Consider the following 24713-nt stretch of genomic DNA (forward strand, 5'->3'; position numbering starts at 1 on the left):
TTAAAAATAGCGAAAAGTGCATCTCAATTCGGCATTATTTTTTCACGAGGATCTAAAAATATATACTCTCACACACACACACACGAATAAACACGTAATACATATAGACGCGCATGCGCGTGCTACTCTACGGGCGGCTTCCTCGTGGCGGCTTTAGGAACGCGCACGTTCAGTCAAAATTTCGGCATCGCGTTGAGAGATGCTGCCGATAGCGGATAACTTTTGGTAGAGAAGCGAGAAAACAAAAAGAGGGAAAAAAACGCCGCTATATATATATATATATAAATATATCCTTTTCGGTTTTCTCCTCGCGATTTTTCATCCGGGGTGAGGATTCGTCGGTATATCGTCGCCACCGGGGGGGATCCGCTTTGTTTTTCCTTTCCTTTTTTTCGTTGCCTTATAAAACGCGCCGCCGGAACTTGCTGCCGATCGTCGAACCGGCTGTGAAAAAAAACTCCGCAACCATGGCTAGTGTCTCCTATCAAATAGCGAACCTGCTGGAGAAGGTATGCATAATCGTCGCGCATCGGCGTACGTGCGAAATACGCGATGCAGCGATCGAGGGAAATGTCATTTTATACGCTCGTGTGCCTCGCACCGAGATTCTTATTCCGTCGTGATCCTTTCTCAATGATATAACCTAGCCGCGTTCTCCCGATTTTTTTCGGCGCAACTCGCTCGTAGTGTGTCGTAAAATGAGAGAACGCGGACTTCTTTTTTTTCCCTAATTTTAATTTAGAATATATTTCCTCGCATAAATATTAAGAGTGTTTGTACACGTCGATTATATTCGGATATTGTAATTATTTGCCCGCATGCCGAGTAATTGATATCTAATCGATTTCATCATTGCCTGTGATTATCGACTTCATTATTGTCTGCGTTTGTAATTATGAATTAATCGATTATCTCTGATATTTCTAAATCAATTCATAATTATTAGATGTAATCTTTGTTATATGTATTTTTGTATTATCCTTAATATGACTGTGCTTGAATGGCTATGCTCCCTTTGTAGATGACATCCAGCGATAAAGACTTCAGGTTTATGGCAACTAATGACTTGATGAGCGAACTGCAAAAAGACAGCATCAAACTGGACGATGATTCTGAGCGTAAAGTTGTAAAAATGCTTCTTAAGTTATTGGAAGACAAAAACGGAGAAGTGCAGAATCTTGCTGTCAAATGGTAGATTTCTTTGTCTTCATATTATAATGTATTTTCTTATTTATGTTTTTGTATATTTCATATATATTAATATTGTGTCTTTCTCATATATATGAATTTTTGTATACTAATACATTACATTGAATTGAAGATTATTAACACGAGTGAAATAACCAGAGTAGACCTGTGCGTGAAGTATTATAAATTTTTTGTTGAATCGCTTAATTACAAGAATGTGTGCAATTTCAGTCTGGGCCCATTAGTTAATAAAGTAAAGGATTATCAAGTGGAAACTATTGTGGATGCTCTATGCACCAATATGGTATCTGACAAGGAACAGTTGCGCGATATCTCTAGCATCGGTTTGAAGACTGTCATTTCAGAGCTTCCCTTGGGTTGTAGTGCATTAGTCGCAAACGTTTGTAGACGTATCACAGGCAAATTAAGCAGCGCTATTGAAAAGGTAAATTATCTTTGTCTGATTTCGAGTTTAATGTGTATCTCTAATCTATGTATATCTATATACATGACGCATCTTTCAGCAAGAGGATGTATCCGTACAACTCGAGGCACTCGACATTGTCGCCGACTTGCTCTCTCGCTTTGGTGCTCTGCTAGTCACATTTCATTCTACAATTCTGGCCGCATTATTGCCGCAACTCTCTTCGCCGCGGCAAGCGGTTCGTAAACGCACTATAGTAGCGCTGAGTCATTTGTTGACGTCCAGCAACAATTATTTATACAACAAATTGTTGGATCATCTTCTCGATGGTCTTCAAACTCAAACAGCAAAGAACGTTATACGTACCTATATCCAATGCATTGCTTCTATTTGGTAAGATAATCTACATTGTGCTCGAATAATCAGTGAAGAGAATAAATTAGCATCTGTAATTAATTTCTAAATTTATTTGCAGTCGACAAGCAGGACACAGATTCGGCGAACAGATAGAACGTGTTATGCCATTGATTGTTCAATATAGTAATGAGGATGACGATGAATTGAGAGAATATTGTTTACAAGCATTTGAATCTTTTGTTTATAGGTGTCCGAAAGAGATTACTCCGCATATAAATAAAGTAAGTAAATTCAGATTAATCTTATGTTACGACATTATATTCATGTGTCTCTTATACATTATTAAATGAAATAATTTATCTTTTAGATTATAGAGATCTGCCTAATATATATCACGTACGATCCAAATTACAATTATGACGATGATATCAACGATCTTTCTGACGGAGAAGGTACTGCAATGGAAATAGAAGAGGATGGAGAAGAAGACGCGGAAGATGAATATTCCGATGACGACGATATGAGTTGGAAAGTTCGTCGCGCAGCCGCAAAATGTCTAGAAGCGGTTGTATCTAGTAGAAGAGAGTTGCTATCAGATCTTTATAAAGTAGTTTCACCTGCATTGATCACTAGGTTCAAAGGCAAGTATCAACCATTGAAATTTATCTATATAACATTTTAATCTCAAAATTTTATTTATCCAATGTGTATGATTATTATGTGTGATATTTACTTTTATAATTGCAGAGAGAGAAGAAAATGTCAAATCAGATATATTTCATGCATATATTGCTTTGTTGAGACAAACGAGGCCAGCTACCGGTGTGCCTCTCGATCCAGACGCAATGGAAGACGATGACGGACCTATTGCGTTGTTGCAACAGCAAGTACCATTAATAGTAAAGGCAGTTCATCGTCAAATGAAAGAAAAAAGCATTAAAACAAGACAAGATTGCTTTTCCCTGCTAAAGGAACTGGTGCTTGTTTTACCTGGCGCTTTAACTAATCATATCCCAGCACTGATTCCCGGCATACAATATTCCCTGGGTGACAAAAACTCGTCCTCGAATATGAAGATCGACACTTTAGCTTTTGTGCATACGCTCTTGGTGACGCATCAGCCCGAAGCGTTCCACGTTCATATGCCAGTTCTGGCGCCTCCAATCATACTAGCTGTAGGAGATTCCTTCTACAAGATCGCTGCCGAAGCATTGCTAGTGTTGCAACAACTCGTACAAGTTATCAGACCTCATGGTGAGTAAATGATTTTATTTGATTTGCAATAATGTAGATAGAATAAAGTGATATCGATAACCGAGATTTTAACGCTTATCTCAGATAAACCCTTCTCCCGCAACTTCACTCCGTTATCTAACGAAATATATCACTGCACTCTGATGAGGCTCAAAACGGCCGATATCGATCAGGAAGTGAAGGAGAGAGCCATCGCTTGTATGGGACAGATCCTTGCGCACTTTGGAGACACTCTGTCAGACAAATTGCATGTATGCCTACCTATTTTCCTTGACAGGTTGCGCAACGAGATAACTAGGCTTACCACTGTTAAGGCTCTAACTTGTATAGCCGCGTCTCCTCTGAGAGTCGATCTTAAACCAATCATGGTAAATTTATCAAATACAAGTGTATATATACACGCATTATGAAAAATAGCAAAATTTTTCTTCTACAAAATCTTATTGTTTTTCGTAGGAAGAAGCAATACCTATTCTTGGGTCCTTTTTAAGAAAGAATCAACGAGCTTTAAAACTTTCCTCTCTCCCTCTTCTAGATACACTGGTACGCAATTATAGCTCAGCTCTACATCCGGACTTACTTGATAAGGTAATGGAGTATTAGTTGTGCTATATATATTAATATTTAATGAAACATAAGATAATCATTTTTAATCCTTTTCACACAGGTTACTACAGAGTTACCTGCATTATTAAATGAGTCAGACCTACACATTGCGCAGCTGACATTGAATCTTCTCACTACCATTGCAAAGTTACATCCAGCTGCTCTGACTAGAGTGTCTGACCATATCTTGCCCGAGATACTCATTCTTGTAAAGTCGCCACTTCTTCAAGGTAAAACTATTACACAACATTGAATTAATAATGTTTTAATATGTGTATTCAATACATTGATTTTTTGTCGGAATAGGTGTCGCATTAAATTCAATGCTCGAGTTTTTCCAAGCTTTAGTGCAAGCGAATTTGCCGGGTCTCGGGTACAGAGATCTTCTCGCGATGTTAATAGTTCCAGTTACTCAATGCGTACTTCACAAGCAGGCTTATCACTCACTGGCCAAGTGTGCAGCCGCGCTGACAATCACATGGCACGAAGAAGCGCAGTGTATTGTGCAACAGTTGCTAAAGGATGTTCAGAATCCGTCAGACATTCAGAACGTCGCTCAACACATATTCGCCTTGTTGGTCATTGGAGAGATAGGAAGACATGTGTAAGAGAATCATATAACTCTTCTTAATACAAATGTCTTACCATTATTGAAGACGTTTATCTTTAAAATAATATTTCTATACAGAGATCTGAGTGGAATTAATTCGCTGAAACACACCATTATAAATTCATTCTCGTCTCATTCGGAAGAAGTAAAATCCGCGGCCAGTTATACACTGGGAAATATCGCAATTGGAAACCTTCCTGAATACTTGCCTTTCATACTTCAAGAGATCGAGGCGCAGCCCAAACGCCAGTATCTGCTTTTGCATTCATTGAAAGAGGTAAAGATTTTCATACAATTTTTGTTTACATTAAGTTTTATCGAAATGTATATAAAACCATCTTTTTACTTTCTTTTTCTTTGTTTTTTATAGATCATCACGAGTCAGTCGGCCAGTCCATCCGGCGTATCGCATTTGCAAAATTTCGTGCCTTCAATCTGGATGCTCTTGTACAGGCACTGCGAATGCACGGAAGAAGGTACCCGTAACGTCGTGGCCGAATGTCTCGGTAAATTGACCCTAATCGATCCTGCTACTTTGTTACCAAGATTACAAGAATCGCTCAAGTCGCCGTCGGCTCTTATGAGAACAACGACGGTTACCGCGGTCAAATTCACCATTTCCGATCAGGTACTTTACGTTTTTGACGACAGTCATTCTACAATAAGCGCATATATACATCTTAGAAATATACATATAATATGTATACGTGTTACAGCCACAACCTATTGATGCTATGTTGAAGCAGTGCATGGGCAATTTCTTAGTTGCTTTAGAGGATCCTGATCTTAACGTTCGGAGAGTAGCGTTAGTAGCTTTCAATTCTGCCGCGCACAATAAACCTATGTTGATACGAGATCTCTTAGACGCCGTGCTACCACACCTTTATGCAGAGACTAAAATCAAGGTTGATAGGAAACTAGCGAAAACTAAGATTTAAATTATCTCCAGAATTTTGTAATATAATATAAGCTTTCTTTTATTTATGCAGAAAGAACTTATCAGAGAAGTCGAAATGGGTCCGTTTAAACATACGGTGGACGATGGATTGGATCTTCGCAAGGCAGCGTTTGAATGCATGTATACTTTATTGGACTCATGTCTAGATAGGCTAGACGTTTTCGAATTCTTAAATCATGTAGAGAACGGTCTTCGAGATCACTATGACATCAAAATGTTGACCTACCTTATGACCGCACGACTCGCACAATTGTGCCCAACTGCAGTCTTACAGAGTGAGATATCGCGCATCATTTGTTTGCATTAAAATTCTTGACGCACGTGAGAATGTTTATTTAATTTTAATCCTCTAATTTTTTTCATACGCAGGGTTGGAGCGATTAGTCGAGCCGCTCAAGAGTACTTGCACGATGAAAGTAAAAGCGAATTCTGTGAAACAGGAATACGAGAAACAAGACGAATTGAAACGCTCCGCTTTGAGAGCCGTCGCAGCATTGCTGACTATTCCTGATGCAGGTAAGTGGCATTATCTTGAAATAAAATGAGAGATTTAAGGCTTCTGAGCCCTTGCCGACCATGTTGGAATTGTGACGTCGGAAACGAGAAAGCACACGCTAAAAATTTTGGCGTATTTTTTCGCCTCTGATGTCACTAACGTGATTGCGATAAATAACAAGGAGCTTTAATTAATTTAAATAAAATTGAAGTTTTGTGAAAATGATTTTCAATTAATTTACATTTTTTCTGCATTTTTTCTGAAATATAATATATTTACAGATAAAAATCCATCGTTGAGCGAATTTGTCGGACAGATTAAGGCCACGCCGGAATTGCAGCCACTTTTCGAGACAATACAAAAGGACTGCACCGGCAGTAACGTAAATGAGACAAACGCGATGGATCAAAGCTAAGAGTAATTGACTTAATTCTTTCTTTTTGTATCTCATATAGATCGTCGTGGGCTAAGCGCGTTCGTGATCATACTCTATCCATAGTTTATTTCTATACATTATTTTTTCATTATATTATATCCTCGATTTGAACGTAGTTTCTAATAAATGTGAGTTAATGTAGCACGCCATGTATAAATTTAAAAATAAATTTGCCGGCAATAATCATTTTATCATCACGCATATTTCCTGTTTTATTGGATCGATCTATGTATCTAATCATCGCGATAAGCGATCCAATTTTATCGTACAATCTCAAGCGCAGGACAATTTAGCGACAAAAAGAAACTCGAGAAAAATATAATCTCGAGATAAAAATAAGTCTTAGCTCTTTCAGCGTTAAGTGTTGAAATACATTCGCGTCCCATACAATCCACAATTGATGCATGTTCGTGTATTTGAATGGCCCACTTTATATGCAACACCCAAAATAAATTTATTACCAAGATTGTGTGCGCAAGCGCTTTCTGTCACATTTTTCTTCAGCAATAATTGATAAAAATAATATCTAATTATTGTACTTGCGCAAAAAAAATCAGATTGTACAATACATAAAAGAGATGAGAGTACTAGATCGATGAATGGTAGCTTGTTGCGTTAGAGTGACGCGAGACTATAAATAGATAGTAATTGCAGGAATAATTTACATCTTGCTAAAAGGTTTGCGGTCGACAGCCTCCGCGATCGTACTTGGCAGTGCATTGACTTTGTGACGAGGAATACATTTCTTCTTAATGCTCTTTAGCGATTTGTACGTATGCTGTGACGAATTCGCGGTTTAGTAATTACTATATAGGAACGTAGATTGCTATTCAGCGACGTTACGGTGATAACGTAAATACAGACTAGACGAGAATAACTCCAGGTTGACACATGCTTGCGTACGTCAAACCACTAGCAATAAATCTAACTCAGTCATTAAGCCAGTTTAGATAAACATGATATTTGGCGCATCGCCCAAAGGAGGAATTTAAAATTGTGAAATATTGCTTGCGCGCAAATATTCTGAAAGCAAAAAAACAAGAATTGATAAAAAGAAATTAAAAACTTTATTTAATATTAATGGCAGAATGTTTTTTTGACCAAAAGTACGCATTTGATTCTTGTTATATAAAAAATTGTAATTTTATTAAACATATAAAACATATTTTATGTATAATTTATATATATATATATATATAATCATATCTTTAAATTAATTTTTTTGTCTCTTTCTTTCGAAAGTAGAAATTGCCATTGCGTCAGGCTCGCTTTATTTGATCGGCGTGATTGTGTAAAAATTATTAATCGCGCGCGTGCAAAATGTAAACACACGCCGAGTGACAGCTATATGCAACTATGCAGCATACATATACATTCGATCATCGTTGCGATTCGTGTGTTACAAGTGCATATGTTGTTACTGTGTATTTAAATCACCAAAGAATGGTGTTTTTTATCACCTGTTTTTTTTGTCTAGAAGAAACGCTGTTACTTTTATCGAGAATCTCCGTTTGTTTTGAGTAATTAACAAAACTATTTCAGTCGATTATTATCAATCATGATAACATCTTATTGATTATTGATAATGTCTTCATTGCCATTCCCTATTTTTCACGCTTGATAAAAATTTCTCATACTGCTCTATTAAAAATAATCATAAAAATCGTTAAAAAAAATAAATATATACATAGAGAGAACTTTATCCTAGAATTTATCCTAAAAATCATAATTGTGGGACAATATGGTATTGGAAGAATTTTATAAGAGTTTTCTCTGATTAAATATTTACCACAATAAAAAATATTAATATGCACATACATAGTACATTAAATTTTACTAAGATTAATATTTTAGTAAAATTAATCGAACATATTTGATATCTTATTGTGGTAGATATTAATATTTTGTATTAAAAATATTCATCAGAGAAACTCTTATAACATTCTTCCAATATAATAATTGTCCCACAAATAACGTGATTTTCAGGGTAAATTCTAAGAGAAAATTCTCTCCGTGTGTAAAAAAATCTTTAGTCTCCAGAAGACCTACACTTTTGCGGCTTCGCATGTCTATTGGATTTTACGTCTCGGTATTTCTCGAAGAGAGGTCAATAAATAGTATGAAAAAAAGACGTGACTTGGTCTTCGAGAATCGGCTAAATATTATTTGCAGACGATTTTAGAAGGTATATGAGGTACGACTCTCTTTCTCTCGCTTGCGGTTTGTATCGCCCGGGGGCTGATTGCTCTCTAATAGCTCGGCGGGAGTAATTAGAGGGAGAGGGGCCGTTCACCCGAATTTCATTGAAGTCCCCGTTTCTCGAAGCAGGGGCTGGAAAGATCGGTCTACCTCGGGGCACGTACGCCACACGCGTACGTGCGTTGCATAATGCGCGGCATCGGATTTGCGCTTCCGCAGCGGCATCAATTTAACAATTATTCTCGTGATTGACGCCGGAAGCTTGCACTTGCTCATCCCGAAAACCCGCAAGCCTGCATAGCGACCCAAAGTGCAATCGATTTCCGCCAGCTCGATCTCTGTTCGATCTAGAAGAGTCAACAATTTTAGACAAAAATCCTCACTTTTTTTACATCGAATTTCCTCTTAGAATTTAGTTTTATGAGAATTTCTCTGATTAATATTTACCGCATTAAAAAATATTAATATGTACATAATAAAATTGATCGAACATATTTTATATCTTATTGTGGTAGATATTAATATTTTTATTGTGATAAATATTAATCAGAAATATTTAATAATTCTCACGGTAAATTCTAAAAGAAAATGCTATCTGTGTTTATAAACCTGTAAATACATGCTTATTTGAAAAAAAGATTCAGTATACGAGTATTATCGTACACTGAAAAATTTTTTTACTTGACTAAAAAAAAAAAAAAATAAATAAATTACTATTTTATTAATTGAACATAATTAGTATTTAAGTGAAATATACATGTTTATTAGATTTTAGACGTTAGATTTAATATGTTACATTTAATTTAAATATTTTTTTATATGTTCAATTAACGAAATAGTATTTAGTTGAATAATTTAGTCAAGTTAACAATTGTTTTTCATTGTATCAAAAGAAGTATTATCTTATTCTAAACCTTACATCGCGCAATCTTTGTATCAGGATCAAAGATTAAAATCGGGTAAATAAATTTGTGTACCGCCAAATTGGGACATTATTTTAATACGTATAACTGTGTATCTTAACTGCGATATCTCCGCGATGATTATTAGGTAACGATATATATGAATCATTATCGATTTTGAAGTTTATTCTGAGAATGGATTGCGTGGACCATTTCCTTGGCAAGAAAGCAAATTTTTACCAAGAGTATACATTTGCAAGAGATATTTGCAACGCGCGTTCTTTCAGATTCGATTCAACTGCGTCAACGATTTGACGCGCAAAATTGACACAAACTATATGTAAACTCTATCATTATCACTATTATTTACATTACGCGGGGATTTCTGTCACAAGATGTAATGTCATATGTCTGTGAATCATATCCTCTGTGCGTAAGTTCTTATATAACGACAAGTGCGCTTTGAGGATTCTTATGCGTTTTATAATTCACATCTAGGCAAAATACGTGCATGGAATTAATATCGCAATAAAAATATTCATTTTATCGACGTAATAAAATATTTCGAGATTTGTAACGTAAAGAGTGATGGCAAATTTCGCCCATTTTTGGGACCTCGAATTTCAAACTTTTTCTCATGGCAAATAGTACTATTAGATGAAACATTAGTCCCAGTAAAATTTCAAGATGAGTATAGGCACAGTTCTGTAAATACAAGGGGGAAAGTAATGATATGTTAGTCAATTCTATGAGAAATTATCACTTTCACTTCTTCATATCTGAGGAACCGTGCCTATGCTCATCTTGAAATTTCTCTGGGATTTATGTCTCATCATATCGTACTATTTGGCATAAGAAAAGTTTGAAATTTCAGGTCCCAAAATTCGACTCTATAAAATGGGCGAAAATATTCTATACACGTAAAAATATTCTGTATTATTTTTTTTCTAATAATACACTATTAATTTATGATTTATAATAACACAAGGAAGACACGATACACTTTATGATTTAATAAGAATAAAATTCCGCAACTATCTTCAATACTTTGATTAAGAATGAAAAAATGCTTTATCTCAAATATTTCTATTATCTTAAATAACAAAAAATGATACACTTTACTGATTTAAGAATAAAAAAATAACATTCCGTATGTAACTATGTCGAACTATGTTTGATTAGCAATGAAAAAATACGTTATCTCGAATATGTCACTATTAACTCGTCTACATAAAAAACGCAAAACGCAGTTCGCAGATGCAGAAAAACGCAAATAAAAACAAACATACACTTCCACATCTGTATATATTGTGCGCATTTAATTTTATGTATACATATTGTACGCAATTATAATCACATCTTTATTAACTTTCTTTTACAATAATCTGTCAAAACGTCTCAAATTCTTGTACAGAATATTTATATTAATTTTTATATATTATAATCGATATATTAATTTTGCAATACAGGAACATTTTATTCTTTATAAATTTATATATGAATATAATAGAGGAGATATGAAGAAAAAGATATGAAAATAACACTACTATATTATGTATAAATTATATATATATATATATATATATAAGAAATATATGCGATTTTATATAATTATAATTAATATATATATAATTCTCTATCAGAACTGCATTCCATACAAAGAAAATTTTCTCTTAGAATTTATCCTGAAAATCGTGGTAATCGTGGGACAATATGATATTTGAAGAATTTGTATAAGAGTTTCTCTAATTAATATTTACTATACAATAAAAATTCTTAATACCTATACCACAATAAAAAATAAAATATATTTAATTAATTTTACTACGTACATAATAAAATTTACTATGTGCATATTAATATTTTTCATTGTGATAAACATTAATCAGAGGATAAACTCTTATAAAATTCTTTCAATACCATATGTATTGTCTCGCGATTATCATAATTTTCAGGGTAAATTCCAAAAGAAAATTCTCTTCGTATAGAGAATATCAAAATGTCACCTGAAAAAAAGACCGTTTATTCGCTCCCTTCCTGGAAGAGAAGATTCATCGGCGGCGCCTCAACCCTTTCGCACATCCGTTCTCCACCTTCGACTTCGTCATCGGAGCCGGGGAACCGGTGCGAGGAGGGAGAGAATGAGTGACATAAAAGTGGAGCGGTGTCGAGGCGCAGCGCACTCTACGGCGATAATCAGGCAGAAGGAGAGAGAGAAAGAGAAACGAGTGTAGAATTTCTCTCCCACGCACGTCACGCATGTCATCAGACGATCGGACGTGATCGGCCACCCTCGCGACTACAGACCATCGGAGCAGAGCGAGTTGAGTTCGTCAAACCCACCTGGGCCACTGCGAAGCAAGCAAGCATCTAGATAGAGGAGGATCCAGATAGAGGAGCCAGATAGAAGAGTGACAGCTGCGTGGTCCAAGTGTCCCGTTCGAGGATCTCTTGGAGCTCGTCTTGGTCCATTGAAGAAGACCGATAAGAGGAGATATCCTCGTCCTTGAAAAATCACCGATATCACGACACATCGGCAGCGGAGCGCCATGTGTGTACGTACGTTGGCTGGTAGCGAGATGGGCGAGACGATGACCACTCCGTCCGATTCGAAGCAGAGAAGCAAGTTGTCCCACGTCAAGAGGAAGTACAAGAAACTCCACGAGGAGATGCTGCAGGAGGAGCTCCTGCGCCGCCAGGAACAGGATCGGAGGAACGCGATGTACCTGCCTGATCTGGCAGACAATGTCCTGACTGCCAGCACGACTTCCTACAGCTTGTTGCTGAAGAACCTGGCCGAGTACTACGAGGTCGTGCGTCGCACCAAAGCATTCAAGTAAGTATAAGAAGAGGCCTTTTCCTTATGGGCAAAAATTAACTATTACAGCTGAATTTTAATTGAATCCAGTTATCGTGCCTAAAAGGTATGATAGCTAATATTTTTTAGCTGGAGCGTTCTTCGTTAAACTATAACTAAAAAATATTAGTTATCATATCTAAAAAGGTATGATAACTAAAATGCAGGTTGTAAAATACATAGAGAGAATTTTCTCTTAAAATTTATCCTGAAAATAGTGATAATCGTGGGACAATATGGTATATTGGAAGAATTTTACAAGAGTTTCTCTGATTAAAAATATTTAATATTTCTACACATAATTATATCAACATAACATATTTAAATAAAATATAAAACATGTTCAATTAATTTTACTATGTACATAGTAATTATCAGAAAATTATCAGAAAAACTCTTGTAAAATTCATCCAATACCATATTGCGCCATGATTTTCAGGATAAATTCTAAGAGAAAATTTGCTCCGTGTAGGAACAGCTAAAATTTAGCTACGGCAATTTATTTTTCGTGCTTTCTTGATGTAAGATTTGAACGAAAAAGTCAATTTCCGTATCAAAATCGACAGGCATATTTTTTTCGGATTTATCTGATTCTTGTCTCTCTCATCGATGAGATGCTTTGTTCTATCCAGAGACCATTCTCTTCGGAGAAGGCAGATCTGGAAGTTGGAATCCTTTCTTGTTCCTTTGAGAGGATCTCACACACATTGTAATTTATACACGGAGAGAATTTGCTCTTATAATTTACCGTGAAAATCATGATAATCGTGAGACAATATGGTATTGGAATTTTATAAGAGCTTTCTCTGATTAATATTCAGCAATAAAAATATTAATATGTACATAGTAAAATTAATCGAACATATTTTATATCTTATTGTTGTATAGATATTAACATTTTTTATTGTGGTAAATATTAATCAGAGAAACCCTTAAAAAAAAAAATTCTAAATTAATTCTAAGAGAAAATTCTCTCTGTGTAGATGCAATGCTTCAATCTCTCACTCGTCAACTTTTGACAAAAATCTTACATATTTATAATACTTGCAATTTTTAAAGTTATAAGTTGTAAGACACTTACAATGAGTGTCGCAGATAAAAGAGAGGTCTCCGTACATACAAGATTTACTGTTGAGAAATAAGACTAGTAGATAAAAATAAAAAGCGATCGCTATCGTAAAGCTTCTACATGTAATACGCAAGACGTTTCTATATAAGTAATATTCTTGCATATAAATAATTGTCTCGAAATCATTTCACATACACGATTTAGCCCCCTCTGAGATTTATTAAAAATCTCATCACGATTATTCATCAGATGGATAATATCAAGTCCAAATATATATATCACTAAAAAAAAAAAAATCATTTAATTATTCAAAAAAATTTTATTTTAATACTTTTTTATACATCATTTATTTGAAACTAATAATATTGATTTGCCGTGAAAAATATTTATTTGATATAAGAAATCCTTTTTTAAAACAAATAAATATTATTTGAAATCGATAGTTTTTTTCAGTATATTTATATAATGCAAATTAATGAATATAGATATGTATATTGATTTTTCTAAATAAATTTCCAGCTAATAAAGTCACAAAAATAATTCTTTTTATCAATTTTTTATAAAATGCGAACAAATAAGTGAAGATATGTATATGTAATTTTATTAGCTCGAAATCCATTGAGAAAAATCACGCAATATATATGTATATATATATATATATATATATATATATATATATATATATATATATTATACATATGTATCTTCATCCATTTCTTCGCATTTTATAAGAAAAAGCAATATATCAAAAAGATAACGAATTGTTTTTGTAACTTTATTAACTCGAACTTCATTCAGAAAAAAATCACGCAATAATACACTAACACCTTGTTAAATTTCAATGATAAAATATCTCGCGCATAATCTCGCAGAACAAAGGTTCATCGCGAAACAAAGTTGAAGCTTAATAATGCGACTCCAATTAGCAATGTTAGTCTTTTTAAGATTGTTTCTACGAAGAGATCGATTTCCTAAAATTCCTAGATATATCTTAAAAACGCGATTATCACGAGTAAATAAATAAATAAATAAATAAATAAATAAATAAATTGGACATATATCTTAAATTTTCATTTTTAAAAAATTAAATAGATTTAGTGACTTCTAAAAAATTGACATAGTTATTTATATCATAACTTTATCTATACACTATTTCAATAGTCATTGATATATTTAGATTCTCTATATTACGTAGATTCTAGTACGACACGCGATAAGAATAATCGTTAATTGGATTTTGATATTGCCGAGAAAAGTCTTCTCGTGATAAGACCCTTCCGGTTATTGATTTAGAAGATATCGGATTTAATGGTTTTCTCGAAATCAAGAGGTCATCCTTAGATCATACCGAAGAATTACGTATCATATCTCGATGCGTAGCAAGATTACGTATGTTTCTAACGTTTGAAATTAATCATTAAAACGGAAAAGCATTAATTGACATGTGACGTAAACCGAGAATGCGATAAAATACGCAAAATTGTACTCCGCAATTATAAATCGATTAAAAAATCTATTTTCACGATAAATTTTCCGCGTTACATACGACGTATTTATTGCCTTCCTTTTCTCATTTATGAGACATACATATCTAGTCGGTATTCGCCTTTGATCTCTATTTTCGAATCGTCGTGCGCGAAAGTAACGATTCATTAACGTGCGAAGACGTCATCGGGGAAATGATAATTCAAAAGGATTTCTCTTTTTATTTTCTCCTTATTTTTATATTTATCATTTGGACAATAAATGTCCTTTATTGTCCCCAAGTTAGGAATGAGTCATGTCGCGAGAGATCATATTATTTTTTTTCAATTCTTCTATATAAATAGAAATATGTATTTATTGAATTAAAATATTTAAAAAATGCGTATTTAAAATTTTTTTTATATTTTTAAAAATATTATTAAGTATAAATAGATCGCGTTTTTATTTGACAAATGACACGTCTTCTCTTTATTCTCTCTATTTTTGCTAAAGATTCCAATGACGTTGCAATCTTTTTCGAAAGTTTTTAATAACGTCTCGAATTATTTTTCCGATGACATATCTTCATCACGTTTTTTTTCTTCGATATTTTGCGATTTCGGTTTGTAAATCTCTAAAGATAAAAAATGAATGGAAAAATTCCACAAACTTCCGCTTTCGATTCGACGTAAAGTTCGTCATATCGATAACGCGATATTCCAACAATTCCGTATAAATTCTGCAAACGCATCTTTTATCTATAATAAATAATTGCACTTCTGCGCGTAATCGAGAGACAACCGCGCGCGATCTAATAAATCGTTCTCAGTTTATCATGTATAATTTTCTCGGGCGTTAACATCGCGTGCCTGTAATTAGCTGGGGCGATAATTGGGTAATGATTACGTGTGTCTACGGCGTGTCTCGTGCGGGAGCACATGACTGTATAATCGCACCGTTCTCTCGGAAAATGAGAGACGAATGTGAATAATGGATGCATTCTTTCGAAGGACGTAAGCTTCTATTTTTCCAGAAGCCGTCTATAAACAGATTTACATCTTTTTTTTTATTCATTTTACTCCTCTTTTATTGTATTATATTCTGTTTTAACATTTATATTTTATAATATATTTTTTTTATATATAAAATCAGCAAAGAAATAATTATATTTAAATAATAATTATATAATGAATACTAATATTTATTATAAGGCCTCAACAAGCATGTAATGAAAAGATACTTTATTGCGAAATTGTTACAACATAAAAGATGCGAATTACAACCGTAAATTAAAATTTTTTTCCTTTTTCAGAAATATATTTCTTAATTACTAAATATATTAATAAATCGAATTATTTCATAAAAATTGCGGATACAAGCTATGAATTAATTACGAAAATAAGTTACATTATAATAATTATCCGTGATGATACGCTAACATAAAAAACATTTTAATAAATATACGCGAACATACGCAAGACGTTTCGACACTCACTTGTGTGTCTTCAGTTGCTTCACCGTCAATTATTCAATTATAATGTTGTATTCTGTTAAAATGTAAAGATGTATGAGTATTTATATCTGAAAGACAGAGTCAATAACTAATACCTGTTACAATAATGGAACCATCCTTGTATTTGATATCTGTAATTAGCGATCTGCTCCATTCTGTAGTCCATGTGTGTAAAACGTAAAATGTTATTTGTTACAGCCTTAGTTTTAATATTGACAATAAGACGGATCGACTAGTTATGCTATCATAAAACTGGTAATGACTCAATATATACAAGACTCTCTCTCCTTCTTTACATCTTTTTTTTTTTTAATATAAACATCATGTATAAGACAACTACAAGCAAAAAATTGGATATGTTTATAATTTGTTCTTTATTATTGTCAATAACTGACAACACACAATGTGCTTTATCTAAATATTCACTATCTTCGTTAGCCTTTGAAACCATTTTTTGTTGATTTATATGGTTTCTGAGATAAACCTTGTGTCATAATAATTAATTACAATGTCAAGGATTCCATCTCCTTGGGTCAAGTCTCCATGTCTCAATCCTGAAGATGCAAACTGCAACGTCTGCATTGCGAAATGTCTTTGCGAAATGTCTGCATGATCACGCGGCATCCATCCGAAAGTCTTTTGCATTGACATGTTCAGTTTGGTGTTTGTTGTTGTCAACATGATGTTGTTACTTTCATATTAAAAAAAAAAAATGTAAAGAAGGAAAGACAGTCTTGCATATATATCGAGTCGTTACCAGTTTTATGATAGCATAACTAGTAGGTCCGTCTTATATCATCAATTAAAACTAAGGCTGCAACAAATAAGTTTTACACACATGGACGACTACCGAGTGAAGCAGATCACTAATTACAGACATCACATACAAGCATGGTTCCATTATTGTAACAGGTATTAGTTATTGACTCTATCTTTCAGAGATAAATATTCATACATCTTTACATTTTAACAGAACACAACATTATAATTGAATAATTGACGGTAAAGTAACTTTTCATTATATGCTCGTTGAGGCCTTGTAATAAATATTAGTATTGTTTATACACGAGCGAAAATTATTTGGGTAATATATTTAATTATATAATGATTATATAAATATTAATTATGTAATATGTAAATAATATAACGATTAATCTAACATTATCCTTTGGTAATATATAATGTATGCACTTTTTGCGCGAAAGGTGCTGCGGTAATCTTGTTTGCACAGCAAAGTTTAATCGAAGATAATCGTGACTTCCTCGCGTTGAAATCGCATACGCGATGCATTCTCGGGCTGACACAGCATACATTCACGCGTGATACAAACTCCAATAAAAAAAAAAAAATAATTACAGGTTCCGGGCGTTTCGGACAACCGCAGAAACCCGTTTGTAATGCAAAGGCGTAGGAATAAATCTCTTATCGAAGGCGGTCCTCATTAAATGGCTCGGTTCGTCGATCGATTGTTCGGATGTCTCGAATATTAGTCGGAATTAGTCAATCGTCTCCGATAATTGCTCTTGCAAAACGACCGTGCTTTAACGATTCTTCAATAAATATCATTAATCAGATCGCGTCAGTAAATTATATATCACATATATGAGTCATAAAAATTGCATATGAAGATATATGGCATATGAGTCGGTCTTATACAATATATAAAGAAGAATCATCGGAAAAAATGTTTCTTGCACTCTTTATTTTAACACAATTTTTTTATATATTTATACACAGAAAGAATTTTTCTTAGAATTTACCCTGAAAATCATGACAATCGTGGTACAATATGGTATTGGAAGAGTTTTATAAAAGGTTATTATCACAATAAAAAATTAATATCTAATCTATCACAATAAGATATAAAATATCTTCAATTAATTTTACTATATGTACATATTAATATTTTTTATTGTGGTAAATATTAATCAGAGAAATTCTTATAAAATTCTTTAGATATACCATATTATCCCACGATTACCATAATTTTTAGGATAAATTCTAAGAGAAAATTCTCTTCTTGTAGAATGTCCCGAGTTGTCTCTATAATACAGCTGCTTTGATTAATTTGCAGTTTGTTTTTTTCTTGGCAATAATGACATAATTAATAGTAAGTTTCCATTACACATCTTTCTCTAATTAATCTTAAAAAAAAACTATCCATTTAAAATTAATTAAAGAACGTATAATTTTAGTTTCTAAGTGATTATAGATTGTGTGAAGCGCGAAAAGGCTTTTATAATCGATCATTAAATAATAATCAATCATTCTCGATAATTGGAGACACATAAAATTTGCAAATCTCAAGGATTTCTTTTTATAGAAATTTTGAACGAAGCGATGAGTTTTATAACGAGACACACCGAACATCTGTAATCTACCTGCCACATCGGACGTGTAGTTGGCAATTTGCCGAACATCCACTTTTACATTTTCAAAGAATTCACAAAGCGTAATTAACCGATCTCTTTTTCGTTTTGTCCAGTCACTCCATTATGTCGCACAACCGGTGTTTTCATTAGAAACTCGTCACAGAATATACATCATTTTTGTATATTTTCTTCCGTTCATTCAAGCTACACGTCTGTTCGTTTAGAATTAATTTATATCTATTCTATTCATTTCCTAGATATTCGCAATTTTAATTATTTTTGACAAAATGACATCTCTAATCAAATTTCCACCACACATTTTCGATTTAATATATTATATAATAAGTTTATACTCAAAATTGCCTTGATATATTAAATTAATATATTAAGAGTATCTTCTGTGAGGATCTTCTGAAATTAATTGACATGTACAGAAAAACTATATTCCAAGCACTTAGAGCTAGAAATAGAATCTATACGTGTATATGGAATCTACTTTGATAGATAGAGTATGCGAGAAACATCTTGGCGGTTTGAAGCAAAACGGAGAGACCGGATGCAACGAATAGAGATTCGCGCGCATTGCCTCGCGTATCGTATTAATAAAATTAAGAAGACTGATTTTGCGAATCATATACGCGACCGCGATCTATAAGCGACGTGGGTCGTGCGTGCCATCCTGCACGTTTCCCGCTTGATAATGCATTACACACACGCACATACGCAGGTGTGCGTCCGATTGTTCGTACGTTGAATTGCGATCGTGTATCCGGATCCGGACCCTCTGCGCGCAATTAGAGAAAGTATTAGAAATAAGAATTAAGTATTTTTCAATAATAAAAAATCGAAAAACTCTGATATGCAATACAAATTCAATAAGTATATAGCTTATTAGTTCTTGATATTAAAGTCCTTTTATACCTACACGGAGAGAATTTTCTTTTAGAGTTTACCCTCAAAATCATGTATTGTATAACATCTATCACAATAATATGTTCGATTAATTGTACATATTAATATTTTTTATTGTGGTAAATATTAATCGCAGAAACTCATAAAATTCTTCCCATACCATATCGTCCCACGATTGCCATAATTTTCAGGGTAAATTTTAAAAGAAAATTCTCTCTGTATAATTTTGTATTTTTATATTAGTCTTTTCGATTTTAATTATTTTAAAATAATTCTTATTCCTAAGATTTTCTCTAATTATATGTAGGATCCTAAATCCCGGATTCTTCCTTTTTTTGCGGATTCTGCCGCGTGAAAAGGATATACAATAGAAAAAAATATAATTTAAATTTTAAAAAAGAAGAAAAAAAAGAAGACAAGAAGAGGGATTAAAGTAAAATAATAAAAGAAATAGAGAAAATAGAAAATAATGAAAATTTAAAAAATGGAAAGAATCTAATGTAGAAAAAATTGTCTAAAATGAAGTAAGAGTAATAGAGAAAAGATGTATCATTCCTAATAGATAAAAAATAATGAATACGCAATCGTTAAGCAATCATGTTGAATCAAGAGAAGAGCAAAGAAACTTCATTAATCTATAATTGAATTCCTATCACGCATTCAGCACTTTTGTTATGCATCGCCATGCACTTGTCGCGACGACCGATGTAAAAATAACATACACAAATGATGAAATGTAGGAGATAAAAATATGCCAGTCTAACAAACGAGATAGACAGACGAGTGACGTAAAGTGGTGTCGCGCGGTAAATTTTTTTTTTTTTACCTCACGTTGCACTTAACAATAAAGTTGCGTCGAACATCGATTTATTAATCGCGGAGAAGATGATTGAGGACAAGAAATTCACAGACAAATCAGTGTTGTCCTAGTGGCTCGTTGACCTCGTTGTTTTATTACTCGGTTCTCGAAGGGGATCGCAATAATTGCGATCACGCGCGATTTGTTGTATTTTATTGTCGCAGATGTTTCTTATCGAGAGCACTTTATGTTCGCCAGAAAAAATTGCTCTCTTTATCTTTCTCTTGACAGCTGTGCGTCTCGTGATTTTATTTGCAAATGTAAAATTAGTCCAAGGATGATGCCCGTCTATTCGCGACAATCTTTTAGCTTATTTTAACGGAGAAAGAAGTGACTTTTTGCGAGTATCTTCTCTCATAAGGGAAGATATTCTGCTTTAATCTGCAATTATATAAATTACACACATCAGTGAAAATTGTATACAATTTTATTTATACCGCATGACACATTATCGAATTTAGTCACGTTTTGAATAACCTACACCCGAAATTTTGATAAATACTTTGGTATGACATTTTAAAGATAAAAATTTGCCGTTGAAGATACAGATGTATGTACATATATATAAAATTATTTATTCGTTGTTAAGATTGATGAAAAGACAAAGGCTACGTCACGTGCGATAATTTCGTGCAACGTCATTTTGGTTTTAAGCAAAATTGAAATATGCGTTTGACTTTATTTAATTTAAAAAAAAGATAAAGATAGATTTTACTTAAATTTCGTTTAAAACCAAAATAATAAAGTTGGTGCAATTGGGCCTAAATGCGTTATAACTTCCACAACAAAACTATCAGAGTTACTTTGTGTTTGTCTATGAAAAGTATTACATAAAAACATGTAAAATTACATAAATAATAAGTGTAAAATATTACATAATGTATATGAAAATGTATACATTTTTATCGTGTAATTTTACACTTATTATTGATGTAATTTTACATATTTTTAGGTAATATACTTAACATTTTTTTACGGTGTATTACGCTGTGCAAAATATATACAGAATCAAATGAAGCGAATTAATATCATGTTGGCAAAGTTGCACGCGCGCATTTAACTTGTTGAGGGCAAAAAAAGGGATGGCATGTCGAGGTGCTTGAACCAGGGAATGCGTATCCTTATAACAGCACCGGTACATAAAACACACGCGACACTTCGGAGAATTTCAAGAGGGAAAGAGAGAGAGAGTCACGCGTATGCATATACATATATGTGACACGTGCTTGAACGTGCAAGAATTATATTTATTCGTACATCTTCGATATGCCACGGGCATAAAAAATGCGTGTCATCCCGGCAGGAAGCGCTTGCTGAAATTTATTAACGAGCTCTTCATCATCTTCATGCGTGGCATTTTTAATATTTGCGTGATACAAGAATTAAATGATAGTATTTAAATATATATTCCATTGATGTATCTCTCTTTTTCTCTTTTTCTTTTGTATATAGTATCCTTATTGAATATTAATAGCTTTGATCTCTTTGTATTGCGAATATATTTTTATAATATATTTGCGTAAAAAGCTCTCTGCGATGCAAAAATAAATATAATAATTATAATAAAATTTATAAATATATGTATATATAAAATTATATATTAGGAAAGATGTTCTACATGTCCTTGAACTCAATTCTGAATTGGACAGACAAATCTATATAAGTGTTAATCACCCGTTTGCATAGAGCGTTCCCAGACACCTTCAATCTCGACAGATTTATTTGACTTTGACGTCACGTCGACGCATGCATTAAGCGAGACGCGTCGCGAATTATCTAACGATGAAATTTTTTGTCTTCGATATCGCGACCCCGCAGACCTGCACACATCGTGTGTTAAATAATATAATTCGAGATACTCGGAAAATATTATCTAATATTGCAAAGATATGTGTCGAGTACGCCCGGTGAGATCATATCTCGTAAATTATTGCATCAAGTTTACATCATCGCTGTAAACTTTCTTGTGGTGATAAGAATTTAGGAGAAAAAATGGAAAACATCTAATCGAGCCATTTTTCGAACGTGATTTTGATCGAGATAATGTATTTTCTAAGTCACCTTATGAAAAATAACTTTTCGTTAAATAATTCTCAGTCTAAAATTTGATGGAATAATTAAACAATTATATATACAGATATATCTATGTATATGAAAATATCAAGAAAATTAATATTTTCTTACATAAAAATAATGAAGTTTTTTTTTACAAATTATTGATAATTAAGTAGTGCTTTTTTAAAACTAAATTAAAATTTTCACAATATAGAGAGACCAAGATATTAAATCCATAATTACCTCTCTTTGCAGGATTCTCTTCCACACGACGCAACCCACTCATATAATCACGATCGTGGCAATTTTGTTCGTCGCATCGGTCCTCGTTCCAACGAAGGAAAAGGCGCAGGCTTCTGACCATCCTTACTCCAGGATGGCATCCTTCATTTACCTCGCGTCCTTCGTCATTCATTTTGGTGCGCAAATCTGGATGACTTTCGTATCAGGTAATCAAGAAATATTGAAATATTGGAATAAAGAATAGAGAGATTCTTACCTCCTCTTCTTGCAGAAGTTTCTATAATTCATTGCTATTGTCTTTCAGGTCTATCCTTATACTTTGCTTTGCCACGACACGCTTTCGGTGAGGTGCAGCGTGTTCTATTTCCGAGATACTTCACCATCAACGCGTGCTTGAGTCTCACCACGCTGCTCATATTCGTCAAACACCATCCGGCATATACGTGGGATGCCGAAATCGCTGTTCAGGTATGGATGATATCTTGAAAAAAGAACAAACAAACTTTATTTTTACATGTAGCATTTCTTTTCAATAGGTACAATATAATTTTCCCGTTTAATTTCCCAAGTAGCAAACTGACGTTATTAAACGTCAAAGCGACGTCGTTTTGCCGTCTAATGACGTATGCTTGCTACCTTGTTTTTTTTTTTAAATATAATAACATTGAAGAAAGAGGGACGGATAAAAAGAAGTGAAATTTGGGCTATGCGTAGGTCGGCGCGATGTCCGGAGCCTTCTTCTTGGAGCTGCTGATACGTCTCTATCTGACACCTCCGCTGCTCCAGCTGATCGTGCTGAAAAACAACCTGGAACGCGCAGCTGGTATCGGGAACGAGATCGGCGGTCACCACGCCGGGCCGTTGAAAAACTGTCCGCACTACTTGAAGATCAATCAGGCATTCCGCCGGGTCCATGTGTCCATCGCCATGGGAAACATGCTCACCATGGCATGTACGGTGCTTCATCTTTATTACATTGCGAGTAAATTATGCGTTCTGTAAGAGCAGTCTATCAATTTGAAAAAATGTGTATGCGATGTACGAGATCGTTCGAGATAGTGGGCTATCTCGACTGATGGAATCTAGAAGAACTAATCGTGGAAAAAAACGCGTCTTATACGCGATAATAAAGGTCAAAGTACCGAAAAGTTCGGACCTCGCGATGCAAAATGCGATCTTACCAGTCATTAAAGTCACTCGCGACTATAAGAGACTATATAATGAGTCTTTTAATTGCTTGGAATTTTACGCCTCGAGGATGTCGAGGATTTTAGTATTCTAGTATTGTGCTCTATCATGGTCTGAGCTTATTCTATATTGAAGTAGAGTAAGTATTCAGCGAAAAGAGAAATTACATAACAATAATTATTTGTACGACAATAATTAAGTCACGAGAAAATCAAGTCGAAAGAAAGATAAAAAATGAATTATAAAATTTCTCGCAAATTATGATCTGTTTATAATATTCGTTGGTAAAACTGTGTAAATTATTGCTAAAAGTAGTGCAAAACGCGTGCATGTGTAACTTGTAAGAGTGTCTCGCGACTGAATGGATGTAATTTATTTGTCGACATTAAAAAGAGAAGTTAGTCGATGCTTCTATAAATAATATCTCAGATTAAAATATACTTAATTTACTTGACTTAGAATAGACGTATGTAAAACTATCATTATACGTTTATTCAAATCTCTTAAGGCATAGATTCTTGCCAAAGCGTATTTTTTTGTCTTATATCGACATGCGAAAAAATAATTATTGAAGTATATTAATTAAAAATGTATTAATGCAATTAGATAAAAACATTATTCTGCCTACGATTAAGAAAATATCGTGGTTTTTTTTATATGTTTAGAAATTTTTTTAAATAGTTTCGCGAATCACAAAAAGAACACTGCTTACTACATTGGAGGCAATAAAAGTATCATATATTTACTCTGT

At 33.6% G+C, this 24713-nt stretch overlaps 2 protein-coding genes and 1 long non-coding RNA gene across 3 annotated transcripts; 2 read left to right on the plus strand and 1 right to left on the minus strand.

Annotated features, from left to right (window-relative positions):
* Positions 1-157: 157 nt before the first annotated feature.
* Positions 158-6512, plus strand: Cand1 (Cullin-associated and neddylation-dissociated 1). Its single transcript, XM_029299725.2, has 17 exons — positions 158-509; positions 1022-1191; positions 1420-1633; positions 1713-2005; positions 2088-2250; positions 2337-2610; positions 2717-3223; positions 3308-3591; positions 3680-3811; positions 3891-4059; positions 4136-4433; positions 4518-4716; positions 4810-5067; positions 5156-5344; positions 5429-5672; positions 5767-5913; positions 6175-6512. Exons 1-17 carry the CDS (start codon positions 468-470, stop codon positions 6306-6308), a joined length of 3717 nt encoding a protein of 1238 aa, XP_029155558.1. The 5' UTR covers positions 158-467; the 3' UTR covers positions 6309-6512.
* A 5000-nt stretch (positions 6513-11512) lies between these two features.
* On the plus strand, positions 11513-24712 carry LOC114928534 (transmembrane protein 205). Its single transcript, XM_029299784.2, has 4 exons — positions 11513-12266; positions 22787-22980; positions 23079-23242; positions 23489-24712. Exons 1-4 carry the CDS (start codon positions 11980-11982, stop codon positions 23774-23776), a joined length of 933 nt encoding a protein of 310 aa, XP_029155617.1. The 5' UTR covers positions 11513-11979; the 3' UTR covers positions 23777-24712.
* On the minus strand, positions 16047-17242 carry LOC114928545 (uncharacterized). The gene is made up of 2 exons (XR_003819081.2): positions 16429-17242; positions 16047-16367 (listed from the first exon to the last, which is right to left on the minus strand). It is a non-coding gene; the product is annotated as an uncharacterized LOC114928545 (long non-coding RNA).
* Position 24713: the final 1 nt, after the last annotated feature.

The sequence above is a fragment of the Nylanderia fulva genome, unplaced genomic scaffold, assembly GCF_048542155.1.
Source record: "Nylanderia fulva isolate GAGA-0341 unplaced genomic scaffold, ASM4854215v1 Scaffold3, whole genome shotgun sequence".
Taxonomy (NCBI): Eukaryota; Metazoa; Arthropoda; class Insecta; order Hymenoptera; family Formicidae; genus Nylanderia; species Nylanderia fulva.

Bases quoted from the DNA above. Each gene is read 5' to 3' on its own strand.
- Cand1 (XM_029299725.2), top strand. From the start codon at position 468: ATGGCTAGTGTCTCCTATCAAATAGCGAACCTGCTGGAGAAG. The intron at 3,224-3,307 runs GTGAGTAAATGA...CGCTTATCTCAG, and splicing joins ACAAGTTATCAGACCTCATG to ATAAACCCTTCTCCCGCAAC. The intron at 5,345-5,428 runs GTTGATAGGAAA...TTATTTATGCAG, and splicing joins ATGCAGAGACTAAAATCAAG to AAAGAACTTATCAGAGAAGT.
- LOC114928534 (XM_029299784.2), top strand. From the start codon at position 11,980: ATGTGTGTACGTACGTTGGCTGGTAGCGAGATGGGCGAGACGATGACC. The intron at 22,981-23,078 runs GTAATCAAGAAA...ATTGTCTTTCAG, and splicing joins CTGGATGACTTTCGTATCAG to GTCTATCCTTATACTTTGCT. The intron at 23,243-23,488 runs GTATGGATGATA...GGCTATGCGTAG, and splicing joins ATGCCGAAATCGCTGTTCAG to GTCGGCGCGATGTCCGGAGC.